This window comes from Bos javanicus, chromosome 19 (genome assembly GCF_032452875.1).
Source record: "Bos javanicus breed banteng chromosome 19, ARS-OSU_banteng_1.0, whole genome shotgun sequence".
In the NCBI taxonomy this organism is placed as follows: Eukaryota; Metazoa; Chordata; class Mammalia; order Artiodactyla; family Bovidae; genus Bos; species Bos javanicus.
In genome coordinates, this window is record NC_083886.1 from 20,673,833 (window position 1) to 20,695,041 (window position 21,209).

The 21,209-nt window shown below is 52.9% G+C and overlaps 1 protein-coding gene across 5 annotated transcripts; it reads left to right on the forward strand.

The window, feature by feature from the left end:
- Nucleotides 1-1,828: 1,828 nt before the first annotated feature.
- LGALS9 (galectin 9) lies at nt 1,829-20,647 on the forward strand. 5 transcript variants are annotated; one of them, XM_061390485.1, is made up of 11 exons: nt 1,831-1,938; nt 7,665-7,756; nt 10,188-10,389; nt 11,254-11,364; nt 13,398-13,493; nt 15,361-15,396; nt 16,053-16,103; nt 16,901-16,942; nt 17,408-17,496; nt 17,595-17,757; nt 19,960-20,647. In XM_061390485.1, the coding sequence occupies exons 1-11, from the start codon at nt 1,900-1,902 to the stop codon at nt 20,104-20,106; spliced, it is 1,068 nt and encodes a 355-aa protein (XP_061246469.1). In that variant the 5' UTR covers nt 1,831-1,899; the 3' UTR covers nt 20,107-20,647. The 5 variants fall into 5 exon arrangements, with proteins under 5 accessions (XP_061246473.1, XP_061246472.1, XP_061246469.1 ...); XM_061390486.1 differs by lacking the exon at nt 13,398-13,493 and having other exon boundaries at nt 1,833-1,938; XM_061390489.1 differs by lacking the exons at nt 13,398-13,493; nt 17,595-17,757 and having other exon boundaries at nt 1,829-1,938; nt 19,960-20,038.
- Nucleotides 20,648-21,209: the final 562 nt, after the last annotated feature.

The following is a 21,209-nucleotide window of genomic DNA, read 5'->3' on the forward strand; positions in this document are numbered from 1 at the left end:
CGGCCTCAGTCTATGGAAACATCTCAAAGAAGTCCGTCTTTGCAAATTCTGAAGCACAAGAAGGGAGCAGCCCTGGAGCACCTGCTCTCCACTCGGCTCCAGTAGGACCCTCAGTTGTTCGTCCAGCCTGGACCCTCGGGCCCTGTCTCTGCCACATGGTGTGGGGACCCTCTTGACCTCAGATAGGACTACTGTTGCTATGTCTTTCCTCTGCATCTCCATCCGAGATCCAGTTGATCCTGAGTCTGTTTCAGTCAATCATTTCCCTTAACAAGGTGGTGGAGCCAATTAAAGACAGCTTATTCAATATACTGCCCTGGTATCCATGTCAGTTGGAATGTCTGGGACTTATCCGCTCCCCATTCCAAAGCCCAAAATCAAAGGAGAGAGAAGAGAGAAATTGGTAGAGAAAAGGGTCAGAAGCTCCTGGGGCATCATTATACACAATGCTAAGGTAACCTTGGGCTTTCCTGGTAGCTCAGCTGGTAAAGAATCTGCCTGCAATGCAGGAGACTCTGGTTCAAGTCCTGAGTTGGGAAGATCCCCTGGAGAAGGGGTAGGCTACCCACTCCAGTATTCTTGGACTTCTCTGATGGCTCAGACGTCTCTGCCTGCATTGCAGAAGACCTGGGTTTGATCCCTGGGTTGGGGAGATCCCCTGGAGAAGGGAAAGGCTACCCACTCCAGTATTCTGGCCTGAACAATTCCATAGACGGAGGAGCCTGGCAGGCTACAGTCCATGGAGCTGCAAAAAGTCGGACACGACTGAGCAACTTTCACTTTACTTCGCTTCAAGGTAAACTTCAATGTGAGGTTTTATATTTGCAAGACATTTCTTTCTACGTGATTATGTTTTTCTTTTCTTTTTTTTCCATGCCAGGCAGCATATAGACTCTTAGGTCCCTTACCAGGGATCAAACCCATGCTCTCTGCAGTGGAAGTGCAGAGTCCTAACCATGGGACCACCAGGGAAGTCCCAACATGATAATGTTTTTATATTAGGGATAGAATTTTAAAGGGGAGGATACCTTTTCCAGACCCTACTGATGCTTTTGAACTGTGGTGCTAGAGAAGACTCTTAAAAGTACCTTGGACTGCAAGGAAATCAAACCAGTCAATCCCAAAGGAAATGAACCCTGAATATACATTGGAAGGACTGATGTTGAAGATGAAGCTCCAATACTTTGGCTACCTGATGCAAAGGGCCAACTCATTGGAAAAGACCGTGATGCTGGGAAAGATTGAGGGCAGGAGGAAAAGGGGGTGACAGGATGAGATGGTTGGGTGGCATCACGGACTCAATGAACATGAGCTTGAGCAAGCTCCAGGAGATGGTGAAGGACAGGGAAGCCTGGTGTGCTGCAGTCCATGGAGTCACAAAGAGTCAGACACGACTGAGCAACCGAATACCACCACCACCGAGTGGCCTCAGACGGCTCAGCTGCCTCTGATGAGCTGTGTGACCCTTAGACTCTCTGAGCCTCTGTTACTCGGCCTGGAAAAACGGTTATAGTCAGGCCTTCCCAGTACCACCGCCACCCCATGCACAGGCAGCCCCCATCTGCATGGGCCGTGCCAAGCAGTCCCACTGTTGTCTGGACATTCATGACACAACCACAACATCGGGGCGTGTCTCCGAGAAGCTCGCTGTGGTGTGCATGCGGTGAGGATCTCTGAGCCTACAGGAACTTCTGGGACCTGTTCTGACTCGGGGCGGAGCACAGGAGAGAGGAGAGAGAGCACTGGAGGAGCATTCGCTTCTATCCTCTGCTGTTTGTCTCCACCCATTTCCTCTTGCTCTGGGCTCCTCCCCATTGAATAACTGCCAGATTGCTTAGGTTTCTATTTCTTCATTAAGCCAGCGGGAGAAGTGGCAGTGGCTACAGAGGCGGTGGAGAAATGGCCTTCGGTGGTGCCCAGGCTTCCTACATAAACCCAGTGAGTTCCCGGGGCTAGGGGTGGCCTCAGCTGGGGGAGGGGAGGGACAGGTGTCACAGCTCCTGCAGGTAACAGGAGCTCTTGCAGGGGATGGGGGGCGGGGGGCATCCAAATGAGAACACAAGAAAGGCAGACACACCAGCTCCTGACAGAATTTCTGCTCCGAGCTCGTCTCGTACCCCTAGCACCACGCAGGGCTGCAGCGGATGAGCATCACGAGGATTCCGTAAGCAAAGGTTTACTGAACTTTCTCTGGCTGCCACTCCTGCTCTAAATGCTCAGTGGGGGAAGAAGGGCCCACATCATAACTAGAAAAGAGATTATTAATCATTTTCTTTTGCCCGAAGGGAGAGGTACACAGGGCTTCTGGGGAGGCTAACAACCCAGCGTGGAAGCGAAATGCACTTACCTTGAAGATGACCTCCCTGGGTTCAGCCATGTACTAGCTGGGTGACCACAAGCATCCCAGGTGGCTCAGATGTGGACCCCCATCCCTGGGTGAGGAGGATCTCTTGCAGGAGGAAATGCAGGAAACGCAATGCATTCCAGCATTCTTGCCTGGAAAGTCCCATGGACAGAGGAGCCTGGCGGGCTACATTCCAAAGGGACATGACTAAACAGCTGGACATGACTAAACCACTGAGCAGGCATGCACACGCAACCTCCAGCAAGTTGCTTTACGTCTCTGGGCCTCAATTTTTGCATCTGTACAATGGGGATAATCCTCAAGTCACCGCCTAGGGCTGGGGGAAGAATTAAGCGAGGTAGTACACTGAGAGAGCCTGAAAGGTGTCTGGCTCACTGTGGAAGTGTTTAGAATTAATAGGAGTCTGGGGGTGGCAGGGAAGGCCTCCTGAGGAGGTGTCTGCTCCCTGACGGGGGAGAGAGTAAGGCAGGGCAGGTCAAGGCTATCTGAGAAGGACCCTCTGGGGAGTTATGGGGGAGAGGGGCCCTGTGGGGTGCAAGGGCTGCGTCTTGTGCCCTTTGCCTCTTGTGTGGAGGCCCATTGCGGGTGGTGTTTAAACCCTGTGAACCTTATCAGCCCCAGGTCATAAATAGAAAACAGGTTCAGACAGGTGGAAGTCACTTGTCAAATGTCCCCAGATGGTAAGTGACCGAGGAAGCAAGTGCCCATGGAGAGAGCCCTGGGTGAGCAGGAAGCAGGCACGTGGCAGGCCGGGTCTCAGGAGATCTCCATGCTCTCTGTGTCTTGGGCCTGGTCCTTCAGTAGGAGCCTCTCCCGACCTCAGCTTCCTGACAGGCTGGGCAGGTGGGCTGATGGAGTCCTTCCTGGGGAAGCATGGGGGGACAGCAGGGACTGGGGACTGCTGGACTCCACACTTAAGCCCACCTCCCCGGGGGCCCCGCTGGGCCTGCTTGCTCCAGGCAGTGTCCAGTGCCCCTCAGCCCACTTTGGGGGGCTCCTGTTGGGGCTGGAGGAAGCTGGGCCCCCCCCCCAGTGGCTGCTTCCACGGTGACCTTAGGGTCAGGATGTGACACCTAGGTTTCCTTCTCCCTCAGAGGGGGGACCCGGAGCCCCTTCCGGACCCTGACGTTTTATTATTCTGAAGACACATTTTTCCTTTCTAATCCTTGGATTCAAAAGCCATTAGTACTTGGATTCTAATTTGAAATTCGAAGGAAATTCCTTCTATTGACAGCAAGGCCTCAGAGTCTGGACGAGAAAGAGGCTGGTGCAGCCCCCCAGGGACCGGCAGCACTGTCCACCCCACGTGGCCACCCGCCCCCAGGCCACCCAGTGACCTCTAGTATCCGGGACCTCACTTCCTCCCAAGTGCAACATGAGGGTCACCCGCCCGGCCATTCGGCTGAGTCAGTGCCTCTAGGAAATGCCTCAGGAGCACCCCTATTACTCGCCAATGCCCCGTTTTGGTCTCATCTGGCCCAGCCCCCAGAGGGCCAGAGGGCAGCAGCCATCAGAGTCAGGACAGGACTCGCTGTTCAGTCCAACAGGATCAGGGCTTCACCGTGAGAAGCGGCCTGGGTCAGGGATAAAAGCATGGGTGTTGGGATTCAAACCTGTCTCTATCACTGCCCAGCTGTGTGACTTCAGGAAAGTTGGACAACCTTCTTGTTCCTGTTTCCTCATCTGTAAACATGTCACCAATAATGACCTGTGTGGTTTAGAGGAAATGGGATAATGAGATAACAAAGACATGGAAGGGAGGCCACCAAAGGGTAGCGGTGCTGCCCGCTGTGGGTGAGCCCCCTAGCCAGGTATGGCTGGGTGGCCTCTGTGACACTGGGTCTCCAGAAGGGGACTGCCCACCCCTGGCCTGTAGGGCCTGGTTCCTCTTTCTGGAAGGATATGAAGAGGAGGGAAAGATCCTCAGTCTCCAGGCATGGCCAAGAGCTGAGACCTAGTTCGATCCCAGCAAAAGGATTAGGTCATCCTGCTGTAGACAGCTACCCTTGTCAAGTCTTTCCAGCCGAGGGCTTTCCACTTAGCCTTTCACCTAATCCTCTCAAGGACACTGCCAGGCTGGCCTCACTAGTGTCTCACCGTTCTGAGGAGGGAACTGGGGTGCAGACAGGTCATGCAACATCAGAGCTGCCAGCCCGGGGAGTTGGGAGGCGAGTCCATGCTGTGGGACCATAAATCCAACATAAAAATCCTTCCTCCGAGTCCTCTAGGTGCTGCTGTTTCTTGCTAAGATCACAGACACACAACACACACATGCACAGAGGGGTCCTTGGCCAGCCAGGCTGAAAGCGATACAAGTTTATTCTGTTACAGTTCTGAGGTCAAAATCTAAAGTCAAAGTGTCAGCAAGGCGGTTCTCTTCTGGAGGCTTCGGGGAGAATGCTTCCTTGACTTTCCCAGTTTCCCGAGGCTGCTCGCTTGCCTTGGCTTGTGGCCCCTTCCTCCTTCTTTAAAGCTAGCAGTTTCTTGCTTCTGTTGTCACATCTACTACTGACCCTCCTCTTCGGCCTCCCTCTTTGAGGACCCTGTGACTACACTGGGCCCATGCAGATAATCTGCAATAACCTATCTCAAGATCCTTAACCTAATCACATCTGCAAAACTCCCTTTGCTGTATAAAGTAGTATATTCACAACTTCCAGGAATTATCATGTAGACATTTTTGGTAGGGCAGAGGGGAGAGTGGTAATTATTCAGTCCACCCAACCCTCCTTGGAGTCAACCAATATTAATGGTTTGTTTGAATCATTCCAGAAATGTTTTTACATAATGCTTTATTTATAATTAGTAAATATATGTATATAGCCTCCCCCACCCATTTTTAAAATAATCCATGTGGCATCACTCCATATCAATTCTCAAAGAGTTCCCTTCTTCCTCTTCTTTTATCAAGTCTCCATTAAGTCCATTGTATGGAAATACCAAATTAATTTCACTGTTTTCTTCCTGGTGGACTTTTGGACTTGCTTCTGATTCTTTATAATTATAATGCAACTATAATAATCTTGTCTTTAGGACTATACTCAATTTGAAATAATCTTGTGTTTCAGAATTTGAGGATGTCATTTAAGACATTAAAATCTCACAAAGCTTTTTGGGGGAATCATTTCCTAAGGTTCTTTACTGTCTGAGCCACGGCTTCCTTGGTGGCTCAGAAGTTAAAGAATCTCCCTGCCATGCAGGAGACTTAGGTTCAACCCCTGTGTCGGAAAGATCCCGTGGAGAAGGGAATGGCAACCCACTCCAGTATTCTTGCCTGGAAAATCCTGCGGACAGAGGAGCCTGGCACCTATAGTCCATGGGGTCGCAAAAAGTTGGACATGACTGAGCAACTAACACACACACACACACACACACACACACACACACACACATTTCCTAAGATTAACTGTACTGCCCGCCCCCCTGGCCCACACAGGGCTTCCTCCATCCCGCCTTCCTTCTGTGCCCTGAGGACCTCATCCCATCACACTTTCAGTTCTTTATACCTTCATGTGAATATGCTTGAGGGAGGCGCCCATGCTGCCAGAAGGATATATTTTAAGCCTTGTCTTTCATGATGGTATGAAAGGCTCTTAAGAGGCTTCAACAAACAAATAAGGGGATTCTTCTTCAGGAAAGTCCGCCATGCTGGTCAGCCTCACTGTGTCAGGCTGATTCGACTCCAAAATCACTGACATGGACAGACAACAGAAAGAACTCAGAGGTGCAGAGACACTGTGATTTGCTTAAGGTCACCAAAGTATTTATGGCCGAGTTCAGACCTGACCGGGGGGGCCACAAAAGACACCTCTGCCCAAGGTGCATGGGGAGCACAGTCTGTCTGAATGGATCCTGGCCTCACTGGTTATCTCCCAGGGCCAGCTGTGCACACCGGGCTCGGAGGGGCTTCCCTGGACTCTGAGTGGTCGCACGGCTCAAGGACACAGGGAAGGACTGAACTGGGCTTGTGGGTGCTTTTTGTTTGGTCTTCACAGTGTTTACTTTAATTTGCTGCCAAAGAAAATATATAATGTGGAGAGAACAGTATCATAAACAACACACACCTACCCCTCAGTTTCAACTCTTGACCTATCTGCTTCACTTCTATCCAACCCTCCTTCCCTTTCCACCCCTGGATTATTTTGCAGCAAATCTAGATATATCAGCTCATTGCAAACATTCATTATGTGTCTCTATCACAAAGAAACTCTTCTACAATCCTTTTTAAAAGGATTTTTGCCCCAGAAAGTAGAAAGCTTTACAGAGGAAAAAAAAAATCCAGATTTCTGTCTTCTCCTAGTAAGATGGAAGCTCTGTCCACACTGGACTGGAAGGTAATCACAGGTTACAGCTGAGTGGACACTGCTCTTTAGATAAGGAAGATGATGCCTACTTTGCTGCAGTCCCCAGCACTCCCTACTGTCCCCTACCTGGCCAGCTCAAATATGTAAATCACTTGCCTCATTTCTGGCAGCACTGCATGTGTGTGTGTGTATGAGAGTTTTTTCCTTCTTTTTTTTTTTTTAAAAAAGTTTCTATATTTTTATTTTCTATTGGAGTATAGTTGATTAACAATGCTATGTTAGCTTCAGGTGTACAGCAAAGTAATTCGTTATATACATACATGTATCTATTCTTTTCCAAATTCTTTTCCCACGTAGGTTGCTCCATATCATTGAGCAGAGTTACCTGTGCCATACTGTAGGTCTTTGTTGATTATCCATTTTATATAAGCATTTAATTTTTGTAGGGAATTGACTTAAAGGAGAAGGTAGACAAGACTTCAACAGCTTGAAAAATGTGAAAATTGACTAGGAGATAGTACAGTGTGTAAGGCAGTTTGTATAACACCATCAGGCATTTGGAAGGAAGCTTCGAAAGTTGAGATGTAACTAAATTTAGGAATTTTGCTCAGAGACCAAGACGGAAGCAGTGGTGAGGGTTGGGGGTGGTAGAGAGACAGCCTATTACACGATGGAATCTTCCACAGACTTTCTCATTCAATCATGAATCTCACCCCAAAAGTAGGGTTTATCCCTATTTCACAAATGAGGAAACTGAGGCAAAGAGAAGTTACGTAAGCTTCCCAAGGCCATTCAGGTAACGAGCAGCAGAATCAGGATTCAAACCTGGAGAATGCCTGGCTCTAAAATGAAGCCTCTTCACCAGAACCACGGATCCTTTATCTATTTATTTGTTTTATTAAAATCTTTTTATGTCTGCAGTAGGTTGTGTGCAGGCTTTCTCTAGCGTGGAGAGAAGGAAGCAGGAGACACTGACCACCATCTCCTCCCCACAGGTTGTCCCCTTCACTGGGATGATCCAAGGGGGTCTCCAGGATGGACACAAGATCACCATCATTGGGGCCGTTCTTCCCTCAGGCGGGAACAGGTACCGGGAATTGTCTCTCTCAGCCTCGCCCTGAGTGAACCACGGTGCTGTCAGCTCAGGAGGGTCCACCCAGCATCCTCCAAGTGTCCGCACCTGGCTCCGGGGATGGGAAGGGCCCGGCCCTGCCAACAATACATGAGACCCCGGCCACTTGCTTGTAGCATCCAGGGCACCATTAAGCAGACTCCCCAGAGACAGGGGGGATGGAGGCTCACAGTCTAGGGAGGGAAGCAGGCCAGCCCAGAGCAGAGTTCTGGGACTGAACCTCGTACACAGTGACCCAGAGCTGCAGACATGTCAACTCCCTCCATTTCCTGCAGGCACCTGCATCTGCTTCAGAAACCTCATGTGGGCTGACATGGAAATATCTAAACTTGCCCTCAAAGTCGCGGTTTGGTGTCTTTCAGTTTCAAGGTCTTTGCTGCGAAAGTCAATTCAAAGAATAAATATCTCGGCTCTGTTTCCCATCCCTCTCCTTCCCGAGGTGGGCTGTCTGGGAACACAGAAGAGCTTGCACATATTCTCAGAGGCGGGAGGGTCATCAGTGGCTCAAGCAGCCCTGACTGACCCCTGCCGAGGGCCGGGTGACCCAGAGGCCTGCACCATGTGCCTGTGCGGGTGGCGTCCAGGTGGGCTGCACCCTGAGGTCCACAGTGTACACCGAGGCCCCTCTGGACACGTGAGTTCCCTCAGAAGCCTCTAGATGACTTCCTCTGCCACTGCCTCCCCTGCCAGGTGACACAGGCACACTGACCATGGGACTCTGAGAGCCCTGCGTGCCCCCAGGGGACTCGGAGGGAGGTGAGGCACCTGGTTTCCCAGAAACCGTCCCAGCAGGGGAATCGGGACCCTTGTCTCTGAACTCCCATCCCTCCTCTCTCCCCCTCCCTGTGCCGACCCTTCCTCCCAACACAGGAGGGCTTTCTACTCCACTCTGTCTAACAGACCTGTCTCTACCTCCGATCGTCCCCCTTCTGATGGGAGCTGCTGTTCTCTCCTTCCCTGAGGCAGAATTTTCAAAGGAACACAGCCATGAAGCTGGAGGACGGCAAAGGGAAGATTATACCCCGATATTTCAGAAACACTATTCTTCACTTTAAGAGGAACAGGGACTTTGATTTTCTCACTCTAGAATCACTTGGAACATCCTTTCCTTTTGGTGCTCCCAGAGGGAGCATCTAGGGCTCAGGTCCCGGCCAGTTCTGTTGGTCTTGCTGGCTGAGAGCTCACCAAGCACCTTAGTGTTGAGGACAACACCCCAAACTCACCCTCGCAACTGATAAAGCAATGGGTTCTCAGGCTTTCCCTGGAAGGTGTGTGGGCACCCCTCCACGCTTCCACTGCAGCGGGCAAGGGTGCCATCCTTAGTTGAGGAGCTAAGATCCTGCAGGCCATGCTGCACAGTCCAAACAAAGAAAAAACCAGAACTTGGCCCTGCAGAGAGAATGTCTGCTGAGGGCCGCCCGTGGGTGTGCTGCAGCGCCGGGCTCTGTGGGGCTGGCACGGGAACAAGGCGTGCTCTCGGGCTGCTGTGTGTTGGTTGGGGAGACCAGAGTAACTCTGAGAAGCAGGCTGTGAACCGCACTGGTTCTGAGTTCAGGCAAGGTGGTGGGACAGAATTCTTGCTGGAGAACCTCAGATCAGAACTTGGTTTGGGGACATGCAGGAGTTCCATCTGGGAAAAGTCAGAACAAACATTGATTGCACCCCCTTCATGAGCCAGGCCCCTTGGAAGCTCCTTTTCTTTTTAGCCCTCACCTTAGAGTCATGGCTGTACCCAGAGGAGGTTGGGAAGGTGAGGAGAGATGGGAACAAAGAATCACTTACTTGGCATCCTCGGGCCGCCTCGATCGTCATCCCTGAAGGAAGGCAATCACCCCCTTTCCTGGGTGGGGCAGCTTAAATAGCGTGGTCTTGGTCATCGCAAACAACAAACAGGGCAGAGCTGGGCTCGGGGTCCAGGCCTGCTGACCTCACTGGGGGCAGGTGGACACACGACGGCCTCCATGCCCAGAGAGCTAGGGTTTATTTTACGTCTCCCCTTTAGACACCGTCTCTGTAGGGGTCCCACCAGTTCTTTCCACTTGTCCTCTTCTGTCCCAACTTAGTGGACGTGGGCAGGCCTCGGCGACCACTTGGTCCAAAAGGCTCTCCCTTCCAGGCACATTTTTCGAGTTCCAACTTGGATACAAATTTCTTTACCCAGAGAAATTCACACTGTAAGGGCAAAATGTGGTAACTGAACAAAAGCACATTAGTGCAAATTAGGTGAACAAAACAGACAGCAGCAGAGTAGGGATGGGCATCAACCAGCCATGCAGGCTGTGTGCAGGTTCCCAGACGGATGTCAGTGAAAAGTGTGAGGACTTCCTGCTCCCACCCTTGGGAGTAAACCAGGACACCAAGCACCGCCTGATTTCCCCCCATCTAGGTTTGCTGTGAACCTTCAGACCGGCTATAACGACAGTGACATTGCCTTCCACTTCAATCCTCGGTTTGAAGAGGGTGGGTATGTGGTCTGCAACACGAAGCAGAGAGGAAGCTGGGGGACGGAGGAGAGGAAGATGCATATGCCCTTCCAGAGGGGGTGTTCATTTGAGCTCTGCTTCCAGGTACAGAGCTCAGAGTTCAGGGTGAGTTGGAACTCTCCTCTCGTCCCTTCAGCTGCCTGTCCCCCTGTCTCGATCAGGCGCCATGTATGGTCTTAAAATAGTCACGTGAACAACACCTTTGTACAGAGAAGAGGATCATTTCCTTGTAAGGCTGCAGTCCCCTTACACCTTCCCCTGCATTTTACAAGTGTAGTTGCTTCTTTTACTCCAGAAACAAGCACTAGAGGTCACCACGGGGCTTTTTGGCCTCCTGGTGTCTCTACAGTCCAAGTTATTCCCATTTCTCTGTTGTGCCCCTTCTTCCACTCCAGGTCTCTGGGAACATTTCTTTTTCCTGTTACCTCGTTGGTGCCTTTATCCAGGTGTAATTAAGAACTTGGTTTTACGCAGCAGCAGCAGCAGGACATTGCACATTGCTTTGGCAAGCAGAGCAGTGTCTCTGGGCTTGGGAAGAAGGAGGGGGCGGAGTGAGTCCACCTGTGTCTGTGCTTCTCTTTGTGAACACGAATATCATCACACCCTTGTCATATAACCTGATGTCACCTCTGCTCCCCACCAACATTTGTATGTATATTTCAACATGCATATTTCAGTAATACCCCAGGTGAGCTATGCTTAGAAAGACAAACTACTGCAATAAACAACCAACCAAAAGAATGAAAAAGCAACGACTAGAGCCAGACAGAGATAGTGTCTGGATGCCCTTTGGGTCCCAAGCATGTTCCTGTGACTGGCACATCTCTGAAGGCTGATGCCCGGATCTACAGGGAATAAATGTGAAAACTAGATGCAGGTCTAAACTTCTAGAAGCAGGGGTCCCGGAGGCCCAGGTGTGCTCCCGCCTGGCTGGGGTCCCCCTCCCTGGCATGTCACGTCTCTCGGCAGGTGATGGTGAACGGGAACCTCTTCACGCAGTATGCCCACCGCGTGCCCTTCCACCGCATCGACGCCATCAGCATCACGGGTGTCGTGCAGCTGTCCTCCATCAGCTTCCAGGTCAGACTGTCCACCCAGCACTCGTCCCCCAGGGCTGGGAGCGGGGCCCAGTTCCCTGGGCCTGGGCCCTGCTGCATGGACCCAAAGTGCCAGCCAGTCTCCTTTCCACGCCCCCAGCTCCCTTCTTCTCCTCCTCCTCGTGTTGCTGTCTCTGTTTGGGACACCCGCTCAGTCTTCTGGACTCAGATGCCACTCGTCTCTGTTTCTCTCTATCCCCACTCTGCTTAGGAGGCCGTGTGGTGGTAGAAAGAACCCGGGCTTGGGAATCAAACTGAATCCAACTCAAATCCCCAGCTCTGCCATTCTCATTGGTTGGGGGATCTGGGACAAGTGACTTCACCTCTCCCAGCCCCAGTTTCTTCAGCTGTGCAAGGAGCAGGGTCTGCTGCCCCACAGGTCGCTGTGTCAGCTCAGTGAGGTCACAGCCATCGAGGGCACAGAACAGCCTGCTGGGCCACTCCCAGGTCTATTTGATCTTCTCTGCGTTCTGAAATTTTTAACATGTAACCAACATCTAAAAGGTCGGGGCAGTTTTACAAGATGAAAGAGTTCTGGAGTTGGATGGTGGGGATGGTTGTACAATTATGGAAGTCAACCTAACACCACTGACCCACACACTTAAAAAGTAGTTAAGATGGTCTTTTCTACGGGACGTGCATTCTGCCACAGTGTAGCAGGAAAAAGGTCAGGTAATAGCACATGGAAATCTGGATTTCGGTTTTTTTGTGTGAAAACTGGGAAGACTGGGGTATGGTGGGCTCACATTCTGCAGGGCCTCAGGCTACTGATTGGGAGCTACTGTCACCACTCTGGTATCTGTGCATGCACCTTGAGATGGGAAAGGCACGCAGCAGGCCCTTAACAAATACTGGGTCCTCTTCTTTGGTCTTCATCTTTCATATTCCTTCCCTCCTTAACTCTCTCCCATGGGGGTGGAGGAGAGAGGAGAGAAAAGTAGAGATGGAGAGAGAGATGGAGGTGGAGAGAGAGACAGAGAGATCAAGGTGCAGGTGGAGAGAGGAAGTGGAAAGAGAGATGGAGAGAGAGACAATGATAGAAAGAGAGATGGAGGTGGAGATGGAGAGATGGAGAAGGAGAGAGAGAGGGAGGTGGAGAGAGATGGAGAGGGATGGAAAGAGAGATGGAAAGAGAGATGAGGTGGAGAGAGATGGAAAGAGAGATGGAGGTGGAGAGAGATCGAGGCAGAGACAGAGATGGAGGTGGAGAGAGATGGATGGAGGTGGAGAGAGACTGAGGAAGAGAGAGAGATGGAGGTGGAGAGAGATCGAGGTAGAGAAAGATGGAGGTGAAGAGAGATGGATGGAGGTGGAGAGAGACCAAAGCAGAGAGAGAGATGGAGGTGGAGAGAGATGGATGGAAGTGGAGAGAGATGGAGGTGGAGAGAGACTGAGGCAGAGAGAGAGATGGAGGTGGAGAGAGATCAAGGTAGAGAGAGATGGAGGTGAAGAGAGATGGATGGAGGTGGAGAGAGACCAAAGCAGAGAGAGAGATGGAGGTGGAGAGAGATGGATGGAAGTGGAGAGAGATGGAGGTGGAGAGAGAGACGGAGGTGGAGAGAGATGGATGGAGGTGGAGAGAGATCGAGGTAGACAGAGAGATGGAGGTGGAGAGAGATGGATGGAGGTGGAGAGAGACCAAGGCAGAGAGAGAGATGGAGGTGGAGAGAGATCGAGGTAGAGAGAGATGGAGGTGGAGAGAGATGGATGGAGGTGGAGAGAGACCGAGGCAGAGAGAGACGGAGGTGGAGAGAGATGGATGGAGGTGGACAGAGATCGAGGCAGAGAGAGAGATGGAGGTGGAGAGAGATGGACAGCGAGATGGAGGTGGAGAGAGCGCTGGCTAGCCTGCTGTTACTCCCTGCAGCCCAGCCTTTCCTCTGTGGGTCCTGCGCATCCCTCACTCCCCCTCCTGTCTGATTCGCTCCTCCCTGCCTGGCCCCTGCTTTCCCACTCTTCCTTGGCTCCATTAATGCTTCTGTTCACCCCATGGTGCATGGGGTTTTGTTTTAACAGAACATCCGTGCAGCTCCCAAGCAGCCCGCCTGCTCCAAGGTGCAGTTCTCCCAGGCTGTCTGTCTCCCACCCAGGCCCAGGGGGCGCAAATCAAATGTGAGTTTAACAGAGGCCTGGGGAGGCTGAGCCATCAGCACGAAGGACACAGTGTCTGAGACACTGGTCTAGTCAGCAGGCTAGTCAAGGTCTCCAGGCCCCGTTATGCCCAAAGGTTCATCCACACCCCCAAGCCCAGAGCTGGGGACCTGGGAGTTGTCCTCAGTTCTTCCTTCCATCATTATCTCTCCAGGGCACCGGCGCCTCTCCTCCCAAAGCCACTGGCTTGGTCCAGGCCATCCACCCCCTCACCACCCCACCCATGGCCTGGCTCTCCACCCCCACACACCCACCCACCCACCACCACTGTTTGTTCCCACGCACAAATCCAATTGCATCTTCCCCATGTTTTAAAGTCCTAAAGGCCCCCAAGTCCTTCTAGAGAAAGCCCAGATTCCCCAGCAGAATCTGCAGAATCCTCCCCGGGCTTGCCCCAGTCTTCCTCCCGGCCTCACCCATGAAGCTCACGCAGCCTCCACTACTCACGAGGGGCAGTCTTGGGCCACCATGCTTTTGGCAAGTGCCGCCCCTGTGCTGGGCTTGCTCTGCCACTCACCCCCAGCCAACCCTGAATGGCCCTTCGAAGCTCTCCTTAAGTGTGGCTCCTGTGGAGCTCCGTCCCGGATTGGCGGCTCACTGGATGCCCCTGCATCCCTACAGACTCTCAATATTTCTGTGCTACGTCAGTCATCATGTCCTGATATAACTGTGCTTATGTATGTCTCTCCATCACTCCTCTCCCCTGCTTCCCTACACCCACCAGGCCCTCTGTGGGCTCGGATTGTAGCTGGTTCATTCATGTATCCCAGCATTTTCCACAGCGCCTCGCATGCAGTAGGGACTCAGTTAATGAATGTGGAATAGGTTTGCAAGAGGAACAGTCTGCTGGGTGAAGGCAAGGTCTTGGACAGGAAGGGGAGCAGGACCTGCCCTTTCCTCAGCCACTTAAGCAGTGAGGACTGAGGGGAGGGGGGTCTCTCTACCCAGCCCTTCCCATGCCCATCACGGTACAGCCAGGGCACCTGCCTCCTGCCATGTGGACCCAGGATTGGTAGAGCTCCAGGGAGCCTTTGCAGGGCAGCCCGACTCTGGCCCTGGCCTGGGGAGGATGGGGCGTGATGGATACTATCAGAAGAACTGGGTACCATTTTGGATTTTATCTCTTGATATCTGGGTGAGCTTGGGCAAGTTGCCTAATTTTCCTGAGAACTGGTTGCTTCAGCAGCAAAACAGGAGGTAAGGATGCCTCTCTCATTTGTAAAGTCTTGAAGCCAGAGCCTGGCACACAACAAATCTCCAGCCAATGTTAGTGTTCACCTTATGGGTGAATTAGGGCACTGGGAATAATGGTTTTGTCTCAGGGAGCTAAAGGAAGTGAAATGGTCTGCATCAGATATGGCCTCCTCTCCTTTTGAGGGCTTTGCCGGTGGCTCAGATGATAAAGAATCTGCCTGCAATGCAGGAGACTCGGGTTCGATCCCTGGGTCAGGAGGATCTCCTGGAGAAGGGAATGGCAACCCGCTCCAGTATTCTTGCCTGGAGAATCCCATGGAAAGAAGAACCTGGCGAGCTACTGTCCATGGGGTCACAAAGAATCAGACACTACTGAGTGACTAACACTTTCACTTTCCCCTTCTGAAGGAGCCAGTGGGAAAGTTCCCCCTTCTCCACTTCCAACCCCTCCCTGACACTGTTGCATAACCACAGTGTATCCTGAGGGGGATGGGTGAGAATCTGGGCGCCCAGAAGGCTCAGGAAGGCTTGCTCGGCAGCAGGAAGGAGGCATTTCTTACCACAGGTCTTGCCGCCATCTCACCCTCATGCGGCACAAATGTTAACCACTATTTTCGCTTCTCATCCCCTTCAGCCTCCAGGGATCTGGCCAGCCAACTCGGCTCCCATTGTAAGTCTCTTGCTCTATCTTTAGAAGCTTTTCGCTTTGTTTCTTCCTGTGGGTTAAAAGAGAGCTTTCCCAGTGGCTCAGAAGGTAAAGAATCTGCCTGCAAGGCAGGAGACCCGGGTTCAGTCCCTAGGTGGTAGATTAAAGGAGGAAGCAAGCCAAACACTGGGCTTCTCCCATTGGAAGGTAGGGCCACCCAGGCCAGACCCCTGGACCGTCTGCCTGGCTGTGGTGGTAACAGTGGGAGGGTTTTGGGTTGGGGGAAGGGTGGCTAGCCCTGATGAATTGGGAAACAGCCCCGAGGGCCACTGGTTTGCTCAGGCCTCTGTCAGTCTGTGGGCAGCCACAGGACGCCAAGACTCCGCTTCCACTTCTTCCTTCTGCAAAGTGAAGCTATGCTGGAGTGATTCCCCTAAGAAAGACAGGCCACACACCACAAATGCGTATTTGTTCTCAGAAGAAACCTTTGCCCCTATCTCATGCCCGTAAGAGAAGAAATATCTCTACCCACCAATTTGGAGGTACCTTCTGGCTGGTTACAAGCCCAAGATGAAACTCTCCTAAGAGGAGAGAGTTAAGTGTTAAGTGCCACCTCTGGGGGCAGGTGGTGGTCTTCGCACAGGTGAGAGCTGGTTAAAAACGTGGTTTCTTCCTTCCAGGCTCAGACCTTCGTCCACACCATACACAGCGCCCCTGGACAGATGTTCCCTGTAAGTCTGAACACTCTGACCAGCTCACAGCCCCACTACGTGCCCCTTTACCAGAGGCTGAATTCTCTAGGTCCAGGGTCAGGAAGAAAACAATTTAGCAAGGAGGGTGGGGCCATTTGGGGCTGAGGTCTTTCGCTCAGGGGACATGCACACAAAACTCTCCTTAGAGTCAGTAGAGGTTCTGGATCAGGCTGGATTTACCCAGTGGCGCAAGAAATTAATCCCTTAGTGGTCACTCCAGTGTTCTTGCCTGGAGAATCCCAGGGACGGAGGAGCCTGGTAGGCTGCCGTCTATGGGGTCGCACAGAGTCGGACACGACTGAAGCGACTTAGCAGTAGCAGCAGCAGGGGCCAGCAGGAAAACAGATCCTTCTGTCCCTGGGGTGGCGGGTGGGTGTGGCGCGCAGTGCTCCCAGTATCTGGATATGAGACCTTGCATCCAGAAGACGAGTCCCTGGGATGTCTGTCACTGCTGATCAAGGGCGTAGGCTGCTTCTCCGCCTCCGCCTCCGCCTCCGCCTCCTGCCGAGACAAAGCACACAGGAGCCTAGAGTCAATGGGGCTGTCCTTGGAGGGGCTGAGAGGCAGGTGACCATGATGGGATCCAGGAGTACGACAGGAAGGCCCACCAAGGTTGATATGCGGAGGAGGGTGGCTGGGAAAACCCAAGAGCTGAAACCTTTACTACTTCAGTCTTCTATTGGAGCATCCTCTCTAGAACGCGCGGTCTCACAAGAGTTTGCGCATACGTGTGCTTACGCACTCCCGCCCTGACGTTCTCAATCTCATTTCAACAGAATCCCGTGATCCCACCCGCGGTGTATCCCAACCCGGTTTACGTAAGTGGTTTCTCGGGGAGGAGGGGAGGTTTGGTTTGTGCTGTGCAGCGTTGGGGGGAGGGGGAGAGGGCAGCTTTCAAAATTAAAAGCAGTGCCTTAGTAAACTGAAGTTCTGGAAACTTCCAAGTAACTTAGAAGACTTAACAAAAGGAGCTTTCACCTTTAAAATCATCCCTTCACCCTTAGCATATCATACAGCCTCCCCTTCTCAGCCTAAGCATCCTTTGCGTCCAACCAAAGCTCTTTTCCTGAAGGTAAATGTCCATTAATTTGAGGAATGCTGGAAAGGTTTTCTTTGTCGTTTACTGAGCCAAGTAAAGATACCATGGAGTTCTTTCTTGAAGATACAGACACAACAAACTGTGGGCTGACAGTCCAGATGTATAGAAATTGGCACAAAGGTCTCCCTAGGGTGGCGGCTGCTCTGGCTGCTGCTGGCTGACCTGCCCCATCCCCTTCCCACAGCAGCTACCTTTCTTCACCTCCATCCTGGGTGGGCTGTACCCCTCCAAGAGCATCCTGGTGTCGGGCACCATCCTGCCCAGCGCTCAGAGGTAAGCCAGGCCTCCTGGGGAGAAGAGACACCCCAAGGTCATTCTAGCCACCCCTCTGCCTCGGGGCAGAGAGTCCATGGGAGTGGCCCGCCCCCCAGGTTCTACATCAACCTGCGTTCAGGGAGTGACATCGCCTTCCACCTGAACCCCCGCTTCAACGAGAATGCGGTGGTCCGCAACACGCAGATCAACGGCTCCTGGGGGTCTGAGGAGCGAAGCCTGCCACGAGGGATGCCCTTCTTCCGAGGCCAGAGCTTCTCGGTGAGATGTTGCCACCTGGAGCCTGAAGGGGCTCCCAAGCGGCAAATGGAGGAGCGGGTGGAAGGCATCTGGGGGCACGCTGATCGAGACATGAGTTGACGCCTCTAGTGTGAGGCCTGGCCTCAGAAGAAGAGAAACTGTTCACCAAATGACTGCTATTATCTTTTACTGTTACTGTCCTGCATAAGGCAGGGGGCAGGTACTATCGGCTGTTACAGATAAGGAAACTAATTCACAAGTGTAGGTTACTTGCTAAGGTCACACTTGCTAAGGTCACACAGCCAATCAGTGTGGGATGGGACTTGAGAATGAGGTGTCATTCATTCACTCACTCACTCACTCATTCAACAGTCATTTATCAGCTATTTCATCCAGGCCCGCTTTGAGCAGAAAGTACCCCAGGGGCTGGGGGGACAGTTATGACGCCAGCAGTCTAGGTCCTGACCCCATGGAGTTTACAACCGAGGTGGGAGGAGGAAGAAAGAAACAATGGACAGATCACCATGGAATAGCAATGGGTACCACAGAGAGAGCAAAGTAGGATAAGGAACAAGTGAGCCCCAGGGTCCTGCGGCCTTAGGAGGGGGCAGATCTCAGAGGAGGCCAGAGTGCATGTGGGACCTCGGTGGTGGGAGGAGCCCAGCTTGCAAGATTTAGGAGCAGCAGAGGGAAGGGTCATGGGCACGGCCTGTCTAGGAAGCAGGGAGGACAGAGAGGTGAGGGGTGGAGGGTGGGAATTCTGGAGGCTGGGATGACACAGAGCTAGATTCTCAACACTGACTATACACTCAGACCACCTGAGAGCTTGAAAAAGAAAAATCAATGCCTGGCCCCACTCCAGGCCCATGAGGGGGTGAGCCTGGGCACCTGTATTTTTTGGGGTGGGGGACTGCACTGGGTCTTCATTGCCGTCCATGGGCTTTCTCTAGTTGCGGCAAGTCGAGTCTGCTCTCCAGTTGCGATGCATGGGCTTCTCGTTGGCAGTGGCTTCTCTTGTTGCAGCTCGTGGGCTCAGTAGTTCTGGCCCCGGGGCTTAGTTGCTCAGTAACGTGTGGAATCTTCCCAGACCAGGGACCAGACTGGTGTCCCCTGCATTGGCAGGCGGATTCTTAACCTCTGGACCACCAGGGAAGCCCCATCTGTGCTTTGAAATATGCCCTGATACTCCTCTCCCAGAGTTGAAAATGACCAATAGAGGGCTTGGGGGCCAGTGAAGGGATTTGGATTTTAGTACCAGGTGTTGGTGTGTTTCAAGCCAGAGAGCGGTACACTTTGATGGCTGTGTGACCTTAAGCAAGTGGCTTAACTGCTCTGTGCTTCCATTTCCTCATCTAAAATATGGGGCTACAAGTAATACCAATCTCGTGGAGAAGCAAGAAGGAAATGAGATCGTGTCCGTGACATGCTTAGGACAGTGCCTGGCGTGCAGGGACCATTCTGCTGGTGTCAGTGTGCGGCGGGCACGATGATAGTCTAACAGAAGTGCTCCCGGTGCCTCTGGAGGATGTCGGGAAGGAAAAGACAAGTTAAGGGGCTGCCGCAGCAGGAACACGAGCACTGACCACGCCTGTGTGCCGGGTCCTAGGGGTATGGATGACATAGGCCAGGCCTAAGGGGGCATCTGACTTGACTCGATGGGGGTCAGGAGGTGGGGAGTTTCCCCAATAGCTCAGCAAGTAAAGCATCTGCCTGCCAATGCAGGAGACATAAGAGACATGGGTTCCATCCCTGGGTTGGGAAGATTCCCCTGGAGAAGGAAATGGCAACCCACTCCAGTAGTCTTGCCTGGAGAATCCCATGGACTGAGGAGCCTGGCGGGCTAAAGTCCAAAGGGTCGTAAAGAATGGGACACGACTTAGCGACTGTGAATGCACAGGAGGTGTGGGAAGGCTGGTTTGAGGAAGGAAGGTGAATCCTGAAGAGGGGTTAGCAGTGATCCATGTGGACAAGGTGTGCAGGGTGGGGAGCGATGACGTTCTGGGTGGGGGTGCGAGGCGGGGAACAGAATACGGAAAAGGTGCTGGGAAGGAGCGCACGAGGCGGGTTTGGGCACAAGGGAATCCTTCAGTGTGGCTCAAGTGCAGGTCTGGGTCTTGCTTGACTGAAGTTTGGGGAAGTTGGGAAGGAGGGAGGGAGACGAGCCTGCCTTCCACTTGAGGACAGCCCAGGTGGGGTGCGAATGTCGGGGGTCTGTCTGTCCAGGTGTGGATCATGTGTGAAGGGCACTGCTTCAAGGTGGCCGTGGACAGTCAGCACCTGTTTGAATACCACCACCGCCTGAAGAACCTGCCCGCCATCAACAACCTGGAGGTGGGGGGCGACATCCAGCTGACCCACGTGCAGACATAGACCGGCCCTGCCCTGTGCTGCTATCTGGATCTGCTCACCACCCACATCTTCCCTGCCTCGGCCCCAGCCCCAGCCCTTCCCAGGCTGCCCAGCATCTGGGGGCTTTGCTGGAGAGATCACGACCTTGGCTGGCTCTGCTCCTGGCTGCAGCCAGCGCAGAGCGGAGAGGGCAGCTGGCCAGGACCGGGCAGCACCCAGAGCCTACAGAAGATGGGTGGTCCACAGGCAGAAGGCCCTGTTCAGTTCCTGTGGCAGAAAGGGAGGGTCCTGGCCTTCCCAGGCTCCAGGCCTGCAGCCCCACCTGCCTCGAAACCACATTCCCATCCCCCATTCAAGTTCACCTAGTCCGAGTGCCAGCTGTCACTCCTCATGGGAAGCGGCATCCTCGACCCCTCCCCTTTCTCCAACCTTGACTCTCTCCCCGCTCTGTTAAGTCTACCCCGCTGACACCCCTCTGGCCCCCACTAATGAACCGGAACCGTCTCGGCAGGGGGCTGTCCCTTTTCCCAGTGTCCTTCGAATAAAGAAAGAAAGAAAAAGACTTGTTGGTTTTATTAAATGAATCTTGAGACGTTTTGTTGTCTCCGGAATTGAGAAGATCCTGGCTGAGGGAAGGGGAAGGAGAGATCATTGGTTCACTTTGATCAGGGGGCTTCCTGACACTGCACCCTGCTCCCAGCGGGTCCCCCACCAACCCCACAAGGGTGTGGGAGAAAGCTCAGACCCCCTCTGGATGGGAATCTTTGCTGGAACCTTGGTGACAGAGGTGAACCCCAGAAAACCAGTGGCTCCATGCTTCTGAAATGGGCTGGACCAGGCGGCCACATGGCAGGGCCGGTTCAGCAGAACCCTGGGTCCCAGTGGGAGGAGGAGGCTGGTGAGCTCCAGAGAAGCTGGCTCGGAAGAGAGGCCTGTGTGTGTGGTTCCGCTGTGGTTCCCCCGGCATCAGGGGTCTGTATGTGGGGAATGGGAAGAGACTCAGTGTGGGGGTTCTGCCGGCCACAGAGCCAGTGCCGGGGGACCCGGCTCTGTGTCCCTCCCCATGATGCCAGCACATCCTGCTAACTCCAAGAATCCAGTCCTTGGGAACCAGGGTGGGCTTG